The sequence below is a fragment of the Pithys albifrons genome, chromosome 10, assembly GCF_047495875.1.
Source record: "Pithys albifrons albifrons isolate INPA30051 chromosome 10, PitAlb_v1, whole genome shotgun sequence".
NCBI classification, from domain to species: Eukaryota; Metazoa; Chordata; class Aves; order Passeriformes; family Thamnophilidae; genus Pithys; species Pithys albifrons.
The window spans coordinates 14,800,631-14,818,539 of record NC_092467.1 but is presented as its reverse complement, the minus strand read 5'-3'; the positions used below and the strand labels follow the sequence as shown (position 1 = coordinate 14,818,539).

The 17,909-nt window shown below is 36.8% G+C and overlaps 1 protein-coding gene across 1 annotated transcript in view; it reads right to left on the bottom strand.

The window, feature by feature from the left end:
- Positions 1-17,909, bottom strand: part of PLPPR5 (phospholipid phosphatase related 5) — a 91,118-nt gene that overhangs the window by 65,220 nt on the left and 7,989 nt on the right. The window contains exon 3 of the mRNA XM_071565149.1: positions 16,219-16,288. Coding sequence (XP_071421250.1) covers positions 16,219-16,288 — 70 coding nt within the window. The remainder of the gene's footprint in view (positions 1-16,218; positions 16,289-17,909) is intronic.

The window sequence follows — 17,909 nt, the reverse complement described above, 5'->3', positions numbered from 1 at the left end:
ATGTCTCATTAACAGTATTATTAGAACAAAATTATGGCAGAGTAAGTGAGGTCATACTGTGGTTTCTTCAGATTTATTCAGTATTGACATTTATGTTCTGATTTTTTAAATTCTTTTAATCGCCAAATATTCAGATTTTGAGTAATGCTGATTACTTTTGGGAAGATATAAATGTCACACATTATTGTTTCTGTTACAAGGATCTTGTATTAATTAAAATTAAAAGTTAGTTGACACGCCAGCCTATAAAGTTTACTATTTCTAAATATTTTTCCAGAAAAAATCAATTGCACTAGTCTTCTCCAAAAGCATACAAAAGAAGCATAAGTCACTACAATCATATGTATATCAAAACTAATTTGTATTTAAAAATAGCTGTATCTCAAGTTGTTTTGAACTGCTGATCTGCAGAATTCCTGATGGTGATTTTTGGGAATCTGGGCTCAATTCACAGTAATGGTTTTCTTCCCTGCCTTGAGCTACAGCTTTTCTTTCAACTGTATCTTAAAATATATTAAGCACTTTCCTCATGTGACTATCTAAGCAAATTCTGCACGGCCAAAGAAATGTGATGCAACTATAGATGGGAGCAGGTATGATTCTTCTTTTCCAAAATCAACATGGTGCACAATGTCCTTGGTATGAGAGTCTCTATGACATTGCAGCACAATAACTTATCAATTATTTCTTATTTTGAAAAATTTGATGGAGGCTGGCATGTATATATCTCTACATGCTATTTCTTCAGCTTTCACTTATTTGTTCTATTTCCTTCAGGCCAAATAAACTTAGCTCATGTAAGACTAAAACCCAGCATTATTTCTCCTGAAATAAAAGTCACTGACAGTTCTCAGCTTCTCCATAAGATCTAATTTGGACATAATAATATGTGTAAAATGCCACAATTAAACTTCAAAGAACTTAGGCATGATAATCATCTTTATACTTCATTAGAACAGCAGTGACTTAAAAATTTTCTGCACAGTTGTAAAGTTCCCAGTTAGCTTAAGTAAATTTTTTCTTCTTAATATGTAAACTTAAAAAAAATCACAGTAAATATCTTAAAAAAAAAAAAGAAAAGAAAAAAAGAAAGAATTATTTTTTTTTCACAAGGGAAATTTCAGTACAAACCCATAAGTGAAGGTATGTGAGTTGATAAGCTGTGTTCTGGGCCTGACTGAATACCAAAATACTGCCTGCAATGGGTATCAAAGTACATAGGCTGAATTGTTCAGACTCCTCAAATCATCTTACACATTTCAAGAGAAAAGAGAAGTAGGACCTCTATGCTGTATTTGCATTTTTTAGTGATAAATTATGTACTTCTTATTCAGGCAGTTGGGGTGTCTCACAAAGAGTGGGTGCAAACTGCTAGATTCGCTATCTACTAAACAACAGTACGTTCATCGCAGTAAATAGCCATACTATAACAATGCCAAGGAAACACAAAATATAACCTCAGCATGTATTTGTGCTTTGGATCTATCCATGAAAGATTCATTGTCTAAATATGTCATTGCAGCCAGTGATTCAGAAGTAGAACACTTCCATCTGGCAACAGATGGTCAAGATGCATCTTATTTGTAGGACAGTCTTCTGCTAAAAGAACTAGTTCTCTCCACAATCTGTATAATCAGATAAGCAGCTTCTTTCTAGTATTATTAACATAAGAAACCACACCAGAATCTCATCTCACAAGTTCAATGAACCCTGTATACACCTACATTCCTGCTTAATTAAGCACCTTTCTACGTATCATAGCCACTTCTGCATTTCACTCCTAATTTCTTAATTGATCATATGCATGTTACATATATAACACCTGTGTGGTTTCCTTAACATTCTAGTTGGTGCTATGTATCATTTGATATTTTGTGATGAGCTTATCAGTAGCTGTCATTATTGACTGAGGGGTGTTTGCAGCTTTCTAGCAGTATTTGCCAAGGGTTTGCACAGCCATCCCCTCAGACTGAACCCAGTGCATTGTTTCACATGTTTTCAATCACTCATGCACAAGAGGCAATGTCTGTGGGAGTGACAGATGGCTGCTAACAAAGTTGGTCTATCCTATTTCCGCCCTTACCATACCAGATATGTGGTGCCCATTGCTGACTTTTATTCTTTAAAGGTTTGTGGGAGAATATTCCAAGGCTCATCACACTCTAAACAACCATTCAGTATTTACTCTTTGTAAAAATCCAACAGATTCTGTTTTACGATAACTGGAAAAAAATCAAAAAGGTTACTTTCACTAACTTAGTTGTTCCTTAGGAGTTGTTCACTAAGCTCTAAGGAAAAGGGCTCAGACATCAGTTCTAGTGGAGAGTTATGAGTCATCAGATAAGAAAATTCAGCTCTCCCATTTATAAGTGATATGGTAAACAAGAAAAGCACTGCAGAAGTAATTCAGTGCTTGCTTTGGTCCCAGCATCTGAAGCGGCTGTTGCTATGGGTACATAGAATCAAGTTTTCAAGGGGATTTAAGGATGTGAAGGAGAAGAAACGACAACACATCATGGAAGATTCAAGAACTGTAGATGCCTGAAGAAAATGATGATCTAAAACATACACATGGAAAAGTAGCCACTCATACAATGAAGACAAGGTAAGAGAAAAGACAGCTAACTGAAACATCAAGGTGGAGAAATACAGAACAGAAACAGGCAGACACACCAAGGGGGAAAAAAGAGCAGCTAGCACCATAAGAAAAGTAAGAGGCAACGAAAATAAGTAGGATCATGACTTGCACTATACAGAAGATAATGACAAAGATGAGAAAAGGACCAAAATAATGGATAAAGAAATAGCAGATGGAGGATAAGATCAGAAGCACATTTACAACATGCAAAAGAGGTATGTATGAATGATTGAAGATTTTCATTAGAGTCTATGAGCAAGTCATCAGACCTGATCTGGAGGTAAGCAAAGGTGGTATGGCAGGAGCAAGAATACTTGTCCTGAGCTACAAAAAGTTACCATGCAAGAACAGGAGTGTTCACTAATTGTACTTCATGCTGATAAATGTTCAATTGTGAAAGACTGCCTTCCCTGGTTTTTAATGGAATTCTTCCAGCCCTAAGAATAGGTATGAAATATAGGATTAAATAAGCAGCAAGATGACTCAATGACCAATCTTAGAAGGAAGGCTTTTGGTTGTTTGGCTACTCAATGGAGGACTTCTTTCCAAAGAGAGACTGTAAGTAGACACGAAAGATAATACTAAATAGTACCATCAGGTGCGTTAGTGACATAGCTGAAGACATCTGGCTTTTAAAATAAAGTAGTTTAAAAAAACCCAACAGTAAACAACAGCTGAAATGTACATGCCATAGAGGAAAAGAACCTCTAGAGAGAAAACATGTTGAAATCCAAGTTGTGATGGGGATACCAGCTCTTCAATGAAAGCTTAGCTTAGCTTTCAGTTTGAGAAGCACAGTCTGGCCTTTCTTTGCTTTGCTATTACAGTATTAAGAAATATATCACTAATAAAACAAATGTATTGTTTCAGAAAGTTTTTTTAATTTTTATATTCTTGTGGAGGCTAAACCTGTGAAAGGATTTAGATGCACTCCCTGAGATCAATTTTTAAACGTGATTATCCTGAAAAACTTTCAGACTATAAATCACTAAATTCAGATGAAGGAACATTAGGACATACTCTCTATTTCTTCTACTTTTTAATTTCATGGTCCTAGTCAGAAACAGGGGACAGGCTACATGGCCCTCTGTTATAACTTAGCATGCCTGTGCATTGAGCCTGAGAACAGTAAGGGTCTCTTGCTCTCAAAAATAGATTTTTTTTGTCTACCACTATTCTGAAATAATCAAAGACAGATCAAAAGAAAGCTATCTTACTATGATATTTTAATGGTATTAAGACATCTTTCTTCTTCTTTTTGAAAATTTGTGGGTGTCCTTCACAGTCAATAGACTTTCAGGCATTTGGGTCAAACATGTTTCAACTGGTTGAGATCTGCTGGAAAGCATCTTGCAAATGTTCTACGCACTGTGTGAGTTTCTTTGTGATAATGAATGTTGCAGTGCCTTGTGACTCTGTTGAAGTCTGTAAAGAATTGTGTAATTAGTACTATTCATTAAAGTTTCAAACACACTCCAAAAGTACTAACTGCTGCCAAGGGAAAGATGGTCACTGCTGTAAGTGGCTTGTAATTTAAAATCAGTAACAAAGAATAAGGAAAAAAAAGGTTTAAGATCAGACTGTCATATTGTCCATGCTTACAAGGAAAAATATTTAGTCGAATTATTTTTAAAGTATCTAAGTCTCTAACAAAGACTACTGGAACAATGGCATCACTTGAAAATGTGAAATTACCTACATTCATCTAAATGAACCACTGAAAGCTGTAGCATATTCTGCAAGAACTCCTGTGTGGGCAAAGAGGGATTCAACCTAAAATGACTTTCATGCAATTAAACATCCAGTTCATAATTTAGCACACCCTGTATTGAAAACTGGTCTTTTAAAAAGTTTTTGACTATGGATGTAGACATGATCCACCTTCAGTTTAGCTACAGCTATGATTTATATTTCTACTAGGCTTCTGGCTAACTCCCTTGAACAAAATGCATAAATGCTAAACACCACACAGTAAAAAAGGGTACAAATTCATTCCACTGTCTCAGACAGTCACCAATTTTTTCTATTTTTTTTTAACTAATATTAATACAGTGTATGGTCCTGAGATCCTGATGCAATTGCAATAAAAACAGTACAAGAGATAGATGGAAAGACAGATTAACATCTTACTGGATATCTTTACAAAGAATGTATGATGAATAGACTTTTTTCAAAGTAAGCAGCAACAGTAATAATAGAACAGGCGGTGACTACCTGACACTGAAATCTGACGCTGACATTTGAAGGATGATTTTAATTGTTATATGTGAAAGACTCTGGAACATAATGGTTCTTGATAAGATTTGGTGGTTTTTTGCTTTTCTCAGAAAGGAAAGACTAATGATTCTTCCTTTTTCTGTTGAAATTAATTGGACTTTTGGCCTTAATGTGCAGAAAGACAGATTTAAAGATCCTCCTTTTTTCTGAACAGGTTTGGGGATATCACTTTGGACACTTTTGAGCATAATTTCAAATACTTGACAACAATTTATTTTAAAAAATTTTGTACCTTTTAAAAAAGTCCTTGGAACTGTTAACACTGGTGTCCATCCAGACTTACTAGTTAGTCAAGTGCTAGCTTCAGGTGTTCTGAAAAACTGCTTGTTACTTCGATTAGATAGATAGATAGATAGATAGATAGATAGATAGATAGATAGACAGACAGACAGACAGACAGATAGATAATTTTAAAATGTGTTTCCAAGATACAGTTGTGCAAAATTAAATGTTAAGTGGCAATTGATCTCCTAGCACTTCAAATATGTACATCAGAAAAATTTTGCAGAGTATGCCACAGGTAGAAAGGAATAAGCATAATGGATTAAAAAAGACAGGGAGTAAGTACTGCTGGTTCACCAGGTTGAATATGTCTCTGGGTGATCATATATGAGCTGGTCTCTCATTACTTCCTCACCTGTCTTCTACCGAGATGTCTCATGTCTTCAAATTATCCAAAGATACACGAATATGGGCTTGATGATTTCCAATAATAGTAAGTTTTTCTAATTATTTCTAATTTACACAAAAGAAACCTCAGAGTAGATAGATAGCAGAAAGCTACTAGGAAGCTGAAGGTTATAATTCCTATAAGAAGACCTGTTTGTGCTTGAGTTTTATGAATGGTACACCACCAGTGACACATATTAGGAAATACCTCTACCAGGATAAAAGATTGCATTGTCACTACCAGAAAATAAAACATGTGGTCAAGGTTGTTTCCTTCCCCACATGTTAGATCAGGAGACTGTAGAAGTATCTTGGGGGTGAGGCTGGGCAGGAGGAAGTTGAAAATAAATCCTGTAAAATTTTACAGCCATACTTTCCAAGTAGGCATTACTACAAGGAACAGCACTTGTTTTAGAACCCTATGTGCCTGTATTTCACACATATTTAGAGGCTCTCAGCTTCATTATTGAAAGTCTTTTTCCAGAAAACTAAGGCTAGGGGATGCACTCAAGAAAGACTTCATGCAAAGAATCAAGAGCTTTTAGCTATAGTTACATAGCCATAAATTTGAAATTGAAGATACTACCTTCGTCCTTCCACCCATTGCTGTCATCTATACCTGCATCTCTTAGTGTTTCCAGTATCTTTTATATCCTTCTCTATTTAGACCATGACAAAGGTACCTCTGTTTCTCAGAGGTCTCAGCTGTGGGCATACAAACTGCTGTGTTCTTCCACCATACAGGAAAAAAGGCACGTGCTTATTTTCCACCAAGAACTCAGCCATCATTGTGATGATGTGCAGCAACCTTTAGGCTGCCCAGAGACCCATCTTAAAACCAAGATGCATGCCTTTTCCCAGTTTGGTCCCATCCCATAGGAAGAATGACCATGATTATGGTGGATGAATCTGGTATAAAATCAATACAGATTGTTTGAGTAGGGCAGGAAGATGGGTAAACAGTGGGCAGACAACTATTCTCTGTGACAGGTATGGTACTGTGTGCCTATGCAACTGGGAGAAAAATTTCATATGCAATACCTCTATTTAGTGGAAGTCACTCATAAGACTTCTTAGTCTGGTTTCTAATAAGATTTTTAATAATTGGGAAAGTAGTTGTTTTAACATTCACCTGAGACACAAAAGAAGCCCTCACTTTACCTGCTGTGATAATCTGGGAAGCATTAGATTCTCTTCAATCTAGGACTATGGAAATGGCAGATCTGTTTGGATGTTCAACTCACTATATGAAAATAATTGTTCGCTATCCTGACCAGAGGACTATGTTCATCTGGCCTATTTTTGGTCATTTTATTGACTGTTATTTTAGTTAGGAAAAAGTATTTCAGGAAGCAGTTTAAGTTCTTTGTCTTTATCTTATTAGGTCCCATTCTGGGTGTCTAGCTTGGAGTCAGTGACTATGTTAGGCAGGAGTTCGTTAATCCCAAATATTGCCTTCCAGTACACTTTATTCGCCACTCACTAAGCCCTTGAAAGGGCATAAGTAAGGAGCAATGCAAATCACTGCTGATTGATTTCTATAAATCAATTATGCAAAAGACTACAGCAAAAACATTACAGTTTGCATTCTGCAAGCTGTGCAGATTCTTCCTGTTAGTTGAATGCCCCTAGAAATCAGACTCCATTTTTCCAGGGAAGTTGTATCCAGTTTTGCTACAGCTGTATGATGCTTTGGCTCCTTATTTACATACCAATCCTTCACTCACTGCATTCAAAAAGCATTTTGTAAACTACATAAATGCACATGTACCAGATTTCAAAAAAGGTAAAGTCTGGTTTGAGTTCTACACTCTAAAGATTTCTGAAGATACAGCAAGGTTGCATATCAACCTATGCTCAGCAAAGCAATCTTTAACTATAATTAGTCTTCCTAAACACTCATCAGCATTTCATCTACGTGAGTTCTTATAATCAATTCCCCAATGCATTAAAAAATATTTCCCTGCATATTTCAGTCTCTGGTTCATTTCTTCCAGAGGATAGATAATTTTAGGTAATTAAAAATATTAAAGTGTTACCATCCTTCTTAGCAACATCAGTTACTCATTATGCCTGTTAAATCAACATTAACAGAACCAGGTACAAAGTAACAGGCATCTTTAGGAAGTTTCCATATGCATTAGGCATTTATATAAACAAACTACCTTACATGCTTTTAATTAAATCAAATACTTCTAGTGAAGAAAAATATAGTGCCAAAATATTTTTAAAGGCAGTGAAAGGAAGAGGCAGGGCACGGCACAGTGCTGGGCTGGGGACAGCCAGGGCAATGGGCAGTATGTGTTTGCCTGCAGAGAGGCTTGGGGCACAGTGAGAGGCTGCTCTCCGTGGCTGTCTGTCTGCACACAGGAGTAAGAGGAATAGCAGGATAAACATGAAAAGCTATAGTAGCATGTGATTGCTTCTACATTACATGGACTCACTGAGAAAATAGAAAAAAGGTTCAAATGTATGGGGGTTTTTTGACTGAGCAAGTTGGATGTATAGCCATTTCTGAATGCACTCTGTTGATGCAGTGGAAAATCCCAACAGGAATTGCCGGTGCCAGCTAAAACAAGATTATGCACACGTGACTGACATAGCTAAGGAAGGAGCAATGCAAATCACTGCCGACTGATCTCTATAAATCAATTATGCTCAAAAGACGACAGATTTCTATCTCCCATAGCAGAATTCCTGTTTGACTGTCCAGACTCCAGGGCTGGAAGTGGATGTGGCCCTTGGTGTCGCTCTTGTAGTGGCCCAACTGCTGCCACCACCGCCCATGCTCGTCCCCCAGAGCCCCAGTTGCGCCCATTGCACTTTGGAGCCGCCCCATCGGGGTCGCCATTCCTCGCCCTCCTGCAGTGCCCAAACTGCAGACCTGCTCAATCCCCACTTCTTCCTGCCTGCTCGCACTGCACGGGGATCCCCTAGAGCAGCAGAGGAGAAGCTGGATAAAAATACTGATGGCATATTCTTTCACCATGAAAAGAAACAAAGAGGAAAGGAGCAGAGGCTGAAAGGACCAAGCCGGGCCATCCCTGCCCAGCAGGGCTGCAGGCAGCCCATCACCCCGGGGAGATCAATGCTTTATTCAGTCACAGAGAGCATGGAAATCCAGGTTAAGATAATTTGTTGACTTGAAAGAATTAATAAGCTTCATGCCTTCTGTTCATACCATTGTATGGAGATCACTGTTACTCCTAGCAGGAAAAAAAAGTAACCTATGGTGTTCCTGCACTGAGGAGCTGCAGAAACTGAAATACAATGCCTTATGTCCTTTCCGTTTCTATGCAACATCCACCACACTGAAAAAAGCAGGCAGCAGAGCAGGAAGCATGCTTGGGTTCATGAGCCCATGCACTCTGCATTAGTGACATACCATAACTACTTCTGCTTGAGTGAACAGAGTGACATACTTGTCCTCTCTCTTATTAAAGATGCTCTTGAAAACATGCCTGGATGTCAGTCTCTGCTTCCATCTTCTCTTTACTGAGTGCTTTCTAGGCTATAGAAACACAATGAAGGAGCCAAATGCAGACAAAACTGAGCCTTAGAGAAAAGCAGTACTACCTTTCTGGATGTTGATAACACCACCACAAAAACATTTCAAACAGCTACTTAATCGAGCCTACCATGAAATACAGAAGCAATCTGACTGGCCTGATTTTGAGTCTGTGCTGAGATTACTGCCTTCACTGCAGTACAGCTGCTCCTGAAGTGTACCACTGCAAGTAGATCAGCTCTATTCTAAATTAAACCCTCTAAACAAGCATATTCAGACTATACCCCACCCTTATATAGTGCTTTGCAATATATGTTGTCTATAGGGTAATACAAACAATTATTACTTCTTTTTTATTACAGCATTAAATGTTAAAAAAGCAAGGTTTCTTTGTGCTTAGTACTATATATTTATTCAGTTAGTGGTACATCCATTGATCATTTTTGGGGCCTTAATTGTACAGTAAAGGATGATCTACATCCTTTCCCTCACTTCTCCTTATACACTAATATTTTTCTACTCAGGTCTCCAACAAGCAGGCTAATTGCAAGTGCATGAATATGAATATGGATTGATACACATGAAACAGGGCAAAGCTACAAAGGGTTGTGCAGTATACACATATATGGGGGCAACCTTCACATACAGTAGGCACAGCTGAGTTACAGCAGTTACACATGCAGTCATCACTTTATCTGAACTGAAAGCTGTCTGTTGCTGTAACCCTAGAGAAGACTTCAAGGACTCTGATGATGTGTTGATTCCCCATGAGGAAAGGCCATTGAATTTAATGTATACAAACACATTTTGTACTGTCTTGTAGTATTACTATAGAACAGCAATGTTATTGCTATTTTTGTTTTTCTTTAAGATCTTTATGCAATTTCTCTGTTCACTTGAAAAAAAATATTTTCAACTTTATCCAAATTCAGAGAATTTTTCTTATGGGATGTCTTATAGTCTTAATAATATTTTTGTTCCTCAGTATTTATTGTAAAAAACTGTCCTTCACCCCTCAACATCAATTCCAGTAAGGCTGAAATCACACTCAGAAACTCTCAATTTATGACTAGTACAATGGAGATGAAGGTTTTCTCTGGCAGAGATGTTGTCCAAAATGAGGAGATTTTATTCCTCATGTTATTCAATGACACATATGGCAAAGTCATTTGTTCAGTAGGTAAAACATTTAAAGGGAAAGAGAATTGCCCTAGTGTCTCCTGTAATATGACAGAGCACTGTTGTGGAGTACTGTTGGTGCTGTGAAGCACAGGCTTGTAGATAGAAGATGCCCTGATGTCACAACTGTAACTGCAGGCAAACAATTCAGAACAGGCTAGAAAGAGCAGGCTTCCCTATGACAGCAAGCCATGTAACATATCCATGCAATGCCTGGCATTTTTATCATCCTTTCTCTTTTGGACTACAAATAGAAGAGAATTGTGTATTTATTTTCCTGATCAATTTGAAAGATCAGAACCAGGTAAATGCAGGACTGGAGCAGAAGTAAAGCTGAGGGAATGTTACAATTTTTGCATATTTCAAACCTAGCATAAACAGGGATTCTTCGGTCCTTTCCCTGAAAATTCCACATTTTTTCAAGAAATCTATTTAAATTAAAGCAGGAAGATTTGAAACAACAATTCTTAAAACATGTGTCCCTGGTCTTCTCTGATTGTTTTTTTGTTAAGAAAATAGAGAGATATGGAGCAGGCCATGAAAATAGTATATATGCATACAAACACACACACACATATATATATATATATATATATGCAGATACATGCAAAAATGAGACTTTGGGTGAATATAGACATAAGAGCTTTTCATTAGGGAGTACATTCAGGACTTAAGACTATCATATGTGAAAGGATCTTAGCACTGTAAAAAGAAAGAGTATGCAAACTCAGTAAAAATGTCTATTTTAATTACATTACCAGCAATCTGAAGTAGAAAATTAACATTTTCAAGTTTATTTTAGAACTAAGGATGAGAGGTGCTAAAAACACACAGTGCCATATCATGCAGGCGTCTGAGAACTATGCAGCTTATATGTTACCCAGGTCATTGGGGAGGTAGCAAAATTACCCCTCTTTTCTTCTATGAAAGATGTTTAATAAAGCTCTACCATGAGTCCTATTTTTTCCTGCCACAGCTATTTACATTAAACACAGATCACTTTACTGCTAGGCTGATAGCATAAAAAAATATCAATTGACCATCAAACACTCTATAATGACAGTTATTCTTTTCAGCATTAATAGCCTTTATATAAATGACAAAATGCAGATACTCTCCAGGCCACTTCATTACTTTCATCACAGCACATATCCCTGAGAACTTTGCATTGTAGGTGCCAATAAAGCCTTGTATTTTCAAGTAGGAGGGGGGAAACCCTGACAGATGAAGACAACCATGTATAATTCAAAGTACATATTCTCCTTAATGCTGCATCTTCAGACCAACTGTTCTGGTTTTCCCATGATCTCATGTTTGGGGCAAGTACAGAGGACATTCAGAGAAATATGACCTTACAGGGTTCTTGGCCTATTTAAAATTTTAAAATTAATATGAGACAACCTAAAATATACAGTAAATAAATGTTTAAAACACACATTGTAAGGGAAAGTGTATTTGTAGGAACACGAAGTGTTCCAAGTGTTCCAAATGGACTTCTGCATTACAACTTTACTAAGTTAGCCCCTTCAGTCAGTGGAGCTCTACAAATTTGCTGAATTGATAACCTTTTCTTTCTGCAATATATAGGCTGAAGAGACATAGAGACAAAGCACTGAACTATGTTCCCAAATCCTACTGAAAATTAAAGAAGCTACTCTGAAACACCAGGAAGCAATATTTGGTTCCAGTGGTTTTTGCACACAAGGTGGTTATGTTTTGAGTAGTTCCTACCAGGAAGATATTTTGAAAGATTCATTAGATACATTGACTTCAGTCACATGCTATTTTCACTGGCTTAAAATAAAAATGAAGGCAGAATCAGGCTATTTCCTGGTTCAGAATGCAGCTGTTCTCCCACTGATGGCATAACTAATTCATTTAATAATATCCAAAGCATTCTAAACCAACATACTCTTGCAATTTCCAGTTGTCCATTTTTTTTTTAGTTTTCCTTCATAATCAGACTTGATTGAGAGAAAATGGGAGGAAAAAATATATACATTATGTATGCGTAGTGCATAATGTCTGATCTATGATGACATTTCCCTTCATTCACAGAGAGAGACAGAACCATTTTCTTGTGGCTGTGCCTCTCTTGAGTTTTTAATTCTCTTTTTGCTTACAAGGATATGTTTTATAGTAATGATCCAACATTATATGGTACTGAAATGATGTAAGCCATATCAGTGGGGCAGGAAATATGGACGTCATTACAGCAAAGTTTGCTTTGAAAGATGAATCCAAATTTCAGAAAGAATGTATAAAAGAGATCTTAAAAAAATCTCAGACAATTCTAGACAAAGCTGCCCAGTATGTAAAACAAATAAACATGAGCTTTACGGAGGTGTGATTTAACTTCTTTTCCCATGTTTACCCTTTCAGCCTTAAAAAGGGACCAAAGATCCATTTCAATAACCTGTTTTCATAGAGAGTGCAAGTCCTTTTGAAATACTTTATATTACAGTTTGACTGAAGTCACTAACTTAATTTGGGACCAGATTTTTCCTTCTTAAGTGTAATACAATACTAACCTAGAAAGTTATTATGCTAAAATAGTCAGGGTTTACATGGTGGATCACCTATATTGAAATAGTGAGTTACTTCTGCTGACCATAGTCACAAAACTATTTCCTTTACTTCTTTTCAACTCCTAAGAAAACACAATGGAACCAAATACTCAGTTTTATTTGTTCTTGATTAGCATGATCATTAACTAAACATCACATTTTTAAGAGATTGTGGCTGTTTTAATACATAGCATTGGTGTCTCCAGGCCCTAAATAGAGCAAAATTGCCTGAAAATGTTGGGGGCAGTCACTGACTGAAGGTGCAAATGTTTCTTCCCAGTGAAATCTCTACCATCTCAATGAAGGCAACTTAATTCAACTGGTCAAGGGAGCAAGGCCAGAACACACAGGTACATAAGCTTCATTTTTTGCCCTCCCAAAGTCATTTAGCCATGAAAGTTGTAACTCATTTAGCAGGACCAGCTGGGAGCCAAGACAAACCAGACTCACACAGGGCACAGCTGAGCAATAACCGATGTTTCCACAAACATCCTGGGGCACTTCTACAGAACAAGTTGTTTGGACTCAATTCTCACCAACTCTCTCACAAACCAGCAAAAGGCAAACAGCACAGCACAGGGGGAAGTTCAATATCATTTGAAGACATTGATGTTACCAGGTATAAGTGAGTAACCAATGCCATCAGCAGCAATTTAATTGCAGGTGAGTATTCATTGGGGAAAAGAACTCAGCACGATTCTCCCATCCAAGGTTAAGCACTCAAGACTGGAAGGGAGGGCAAATGACTGCTGCTGGTTTAAAACAGGTTTTTACAGGGAAACTATTGAGGCAAATGATGTTGCCCTGCTATACTGGTTACTGTAAAATCCATTCCAGATAAAAACAGTACTTAAATTAGTGTTTTACTCCCATGAAGTTGAGTAGGTTGAGAAGGTGGAAAAGGGCAGGGGTGAGGAATAGATGTGAATATTTCTTTTTAATTTTCACATTTAATGAAAAATTAATGCATGTCCTATTATATCAGGTATAATCTGTACTTCTCTGCTCTGTATCCTAATGCAATTCTTCTTTCTTGGGGTAGATTAAGTAGCAGCAAATAACTCAGAAAAATGCTCTCTCTTTTCCTTTTCTTTTTTTCACGAAGTAAGCTATTCACTATAGATCTTGTGGTAGCAGAGGTGACACTTAAATCTATGTAAGTTGCATCTACAGATCCACATGGGGACTGTCCTCCCTCCTATCCCTAGAGCGCATACAACTCCTGAAGTAGAAAACCGCGGAGGAATATTACACTTAACCCAGCAAACTTCTCTTCAAATACGTGTCCTCCTTTTTTGCCCTCCTGCACATGCCAGAGGTATGTTTTTAGGCATAATTTTTATAAATCTCAAGTGATTATGATTTTTATATGACCTTTTAGGAACCAGCTTCCATTTCTCCCATATTCAATGGTTTTCCAGAATACAGAAGCTGATCTTACTCAGAAATGATATCCAAGACATTTGACCATTACACTGCTAACACTACTGGTTTGCCCTATTTTCATAATGGGAACAAATCAGAAAAATAGCTAATGCATATAAAAAAATCTCAGCACTGTTTTCCCAACTCTCATTTCTTGTCTTTCCCATTTTACATTTTAAAAGACTCCTTGGAGACTCAGAAAATATTGAGGAAAAAAATACTTGGGAATTTAAATATACTGAAAGATGGCAAGTTATTACATAGATATAATAATCTTATGTGTTACATTTAAAGGGAAAATCTGTGACTTATAATTCAAAAAAACAGTATTAATAATAACCCATATTTCTTGTTTTGTGAAATTTCCACATGAAAATCATCCCACTGATCATTAAAAATGTGTCATTGTATTAAAAAGGATAATACCTATGGAAAATACCCATTGGAAGAAACAACCTCTGGTTCACTGTCTCCTAGAGGAACTTTATATGATATATGTAAGTTCTTTTGGAGACACAGAAGTAGTTAATTGTTGCAATGTTGTCATTTAGTGACAGTGTGACTGAAAGAGATTAGATGGAGTAGTGGATGAACCTCTTGTAAATCATACCTGACTCCAAAATTTCTAGGGACAGTAGAGGATTCCCATAGATCCTTTGGGAATAGGACTCAGTCCATAATCAAAATGTATAGAGAGACAAAGATCATAAGTATTCGTTGTAGGTCTCCAACACCTTTCGAAGTTCCTGAAAAATTCTAACTCCCATCCATCTTGTTAGAAATTGTACCCAACTGAGTATCTTTAGAGTTACAGTAACAACAATAGGCTTTCTTCTAATGATCTTAAGGTAATGAATCTAAATTGTTTACATAACGCTCATACCATCTCCTCAGACTGCAAAGGGTGTTGTCTTCATGTCACAAAAGTGTAAAATAAGAAAGATGGAAAAAAGTTAATGAGAGAAACAACAAATTTTTTATGCTCTGTGCCAGTGCCAGCCTTCTGCTTTTCAGAAGGTGATCCTAATTTTATAGGTTTCAGGAATATCACTCTTGGAAAGAGTCACATAAATGAGTGGGAAATTGAACCACCGGAGAAACTAATTAATTACACACAAAGAATTCTCAAATGTACAAATTAAACAAACTGAAAAACAGAAAAACTTTCTCTAATCCTCTGTATAGAGATGTTACTTCTTCAGACTGATGATGGAAATATTCCAGGCAAGAAAGAAAATTACTTAGTCGAGAATGGCCATGAAAACAAAGTACTGTTTGAAACAAAGAGAGGTAAGGTTGATCCTTTGTACCTGTCAATGTGTCTTACATCATCTTTGGTATACCAGATATCCATTACATATATCCTAAATGAAAGATTAGGTCAACAGACTGGAAAAGTGTCCTTACATGTCAGTTCACAATACTGATAGCAATGCACACAAGCACATTTTGACTGCATTTTCTCAAACATTTGAAAACAATCAAATTGTTTGAATTGGATGTAGAAAAAAGACTCAACATATCTGCATATCTGAGAAATCTGGCTAGGCAAGGGATTAAGAAAGCAGGGCACTGGCGTTCTGTCTGTAATTCCATCTCTGAGTAGAAAATGCATGTTCTTCCTGCCAAACTTGGCAATAAAAGATACTGCTTTCCACTTAGCTCCTTATCTTCTTCAGCTGGAATGGTCTTTGAGCTGCCTGCACTGTGACATCCTACTGACTCCAGCAACTTGAGACTATTATCCTGAATTCTATTAACTGGTCACCGGTCAACAGATGCCTCGCCACAGACAGCAGTGGAGTTACCAGGACGAGACAAAGAGAGGCTTTCTGGCTACATCTGCAGCCACTTTCCTGAAAAGCTCAGTGCTAAAATGCTGAAGAGTAAAGAGACAGAAGGACAAGACAGGATGAGGTGGGACAGGACAGGACAGATGGGACTGCCAGTCTTACCTTGGACAGCTCCTCAGCATCGCTGCAGCCGGCGAGCACAGGCCAGTGGCACACAGGCAGCAATGACCTGCTACAGGAGATATTTAGAGGGGTATGGTAAGCACAGGGCACAGACACAACTAAAGAGAAGGGTATCATATTGCTTTTCACTTCAGGGCTTAGTCACCTGGTTTCTGCTTTCTGTCTCAAATAACTACTGCCCTAAGCAAAGCTGGTTGGCTGGCAATATGCAGGAGACAGCATGACAGGCAAAAGTAAAGAATTGAAGCACTGTGGAGAAATCTGCAGGCAGTTTGAAAATAAACATGCTGAAGGTAAACAAAAGAGGGTGAAAATATTAAAATGGAAGACTGGAAGAGCTGGATGACAGAAAAGGATAAGGAAGAGAGGATTGGCAGGAGGCAAGAAAAGTAAGAAACTATATAGAAAAGAGTAAACAAGACATTAAGGTAGATGAAGGAAAAGAAAAGGTGTGTAGAAAAATGGAGTGATAGAACTGGAATGGTGAAATGGCAAGGAAAATGGGGTAAATGTGCAAAAGAGACATGAACAAGAGGTGCACAAGCATCTGGACAGCTGAAAATAAAATGAGAACATATAAAAATGTGTAGCAAGAAAACACAGAAAAGTGTAACTCGTATTATGGACAGTGATACCTGGTTCTGAAACATCACATTAAATCTCCAAACCTCACATCTATATCCCAAGACAAATCAATATTTATTGTTTCATCCACCAATCCATTAACAGATGAATGAATACACTTTAACTCCTGGAAAAGTGTCAATATTTTCCATCCTCTTAACAGCGATCATAATCTTTACATCACAGTGATTTAAAATATTTTATTAAGATAATAAGGGCATTCATTGCTTTTAACTTTGTTTTTATGCCATAAATAAAATAGATGATGATAGCTAGGAGTCATAAACAATTTTCACATGGTATTCAAGATGATGATATGGTTCATCTGCATATTCATCAAGTGGCATGCACATAAACAAGAAAGTTTTGCTGATTACTTGCCCTACTTCTCCTACTATAGGGAAATTCATAACATTAAGATCTTCTAACAGCAAGTCAGATTATCTGAATTTAATTCCAAGGTGAACGAGATGAAATATTCCCCCAGTCTTATTTAATTATTAATTAAGTATGGAATTTTATAATAAAATTATAAACTCTTCTGTTGCCAAAGCAGTGTATAATATGCAGAAAAATAGTTGGAATAAATTATTACCATTAGAAAGACAGATGAGCCCATTCAAAGAACAGTAAAATTAAGTATTAAGCAGTTACAAAAGTAATACCTCTTTCATCTATTTTCCTTGGGTTTAGACTTGTTATTTGTCACTGGTCACAGTTCCCTATTTATCATTAGAATTCGTATCCAGAAAGCATTCTACCAGAGCAGGAAGGCAGATTGTTGTAATGAAAAACACATGAAAATTACATTCTACTAAATAAGTACTTATACTGATATTCTGTTATCAAAGCATATAAACTTCATAAAAATAAATTCTTCAATCAATGTAAATGAGCTCCTGGGAAAGATAAATAAAACTGCACAGTTTATTTAAATTAATTTGGAATTAATAATTTTTGTAAGGTTTTGCTTCTTTGAAAATCCAGCAGTCTGCTTAATTTGAGTTAAAGATATAAATAAATATATTTCAGTGCAATTCAGGTGT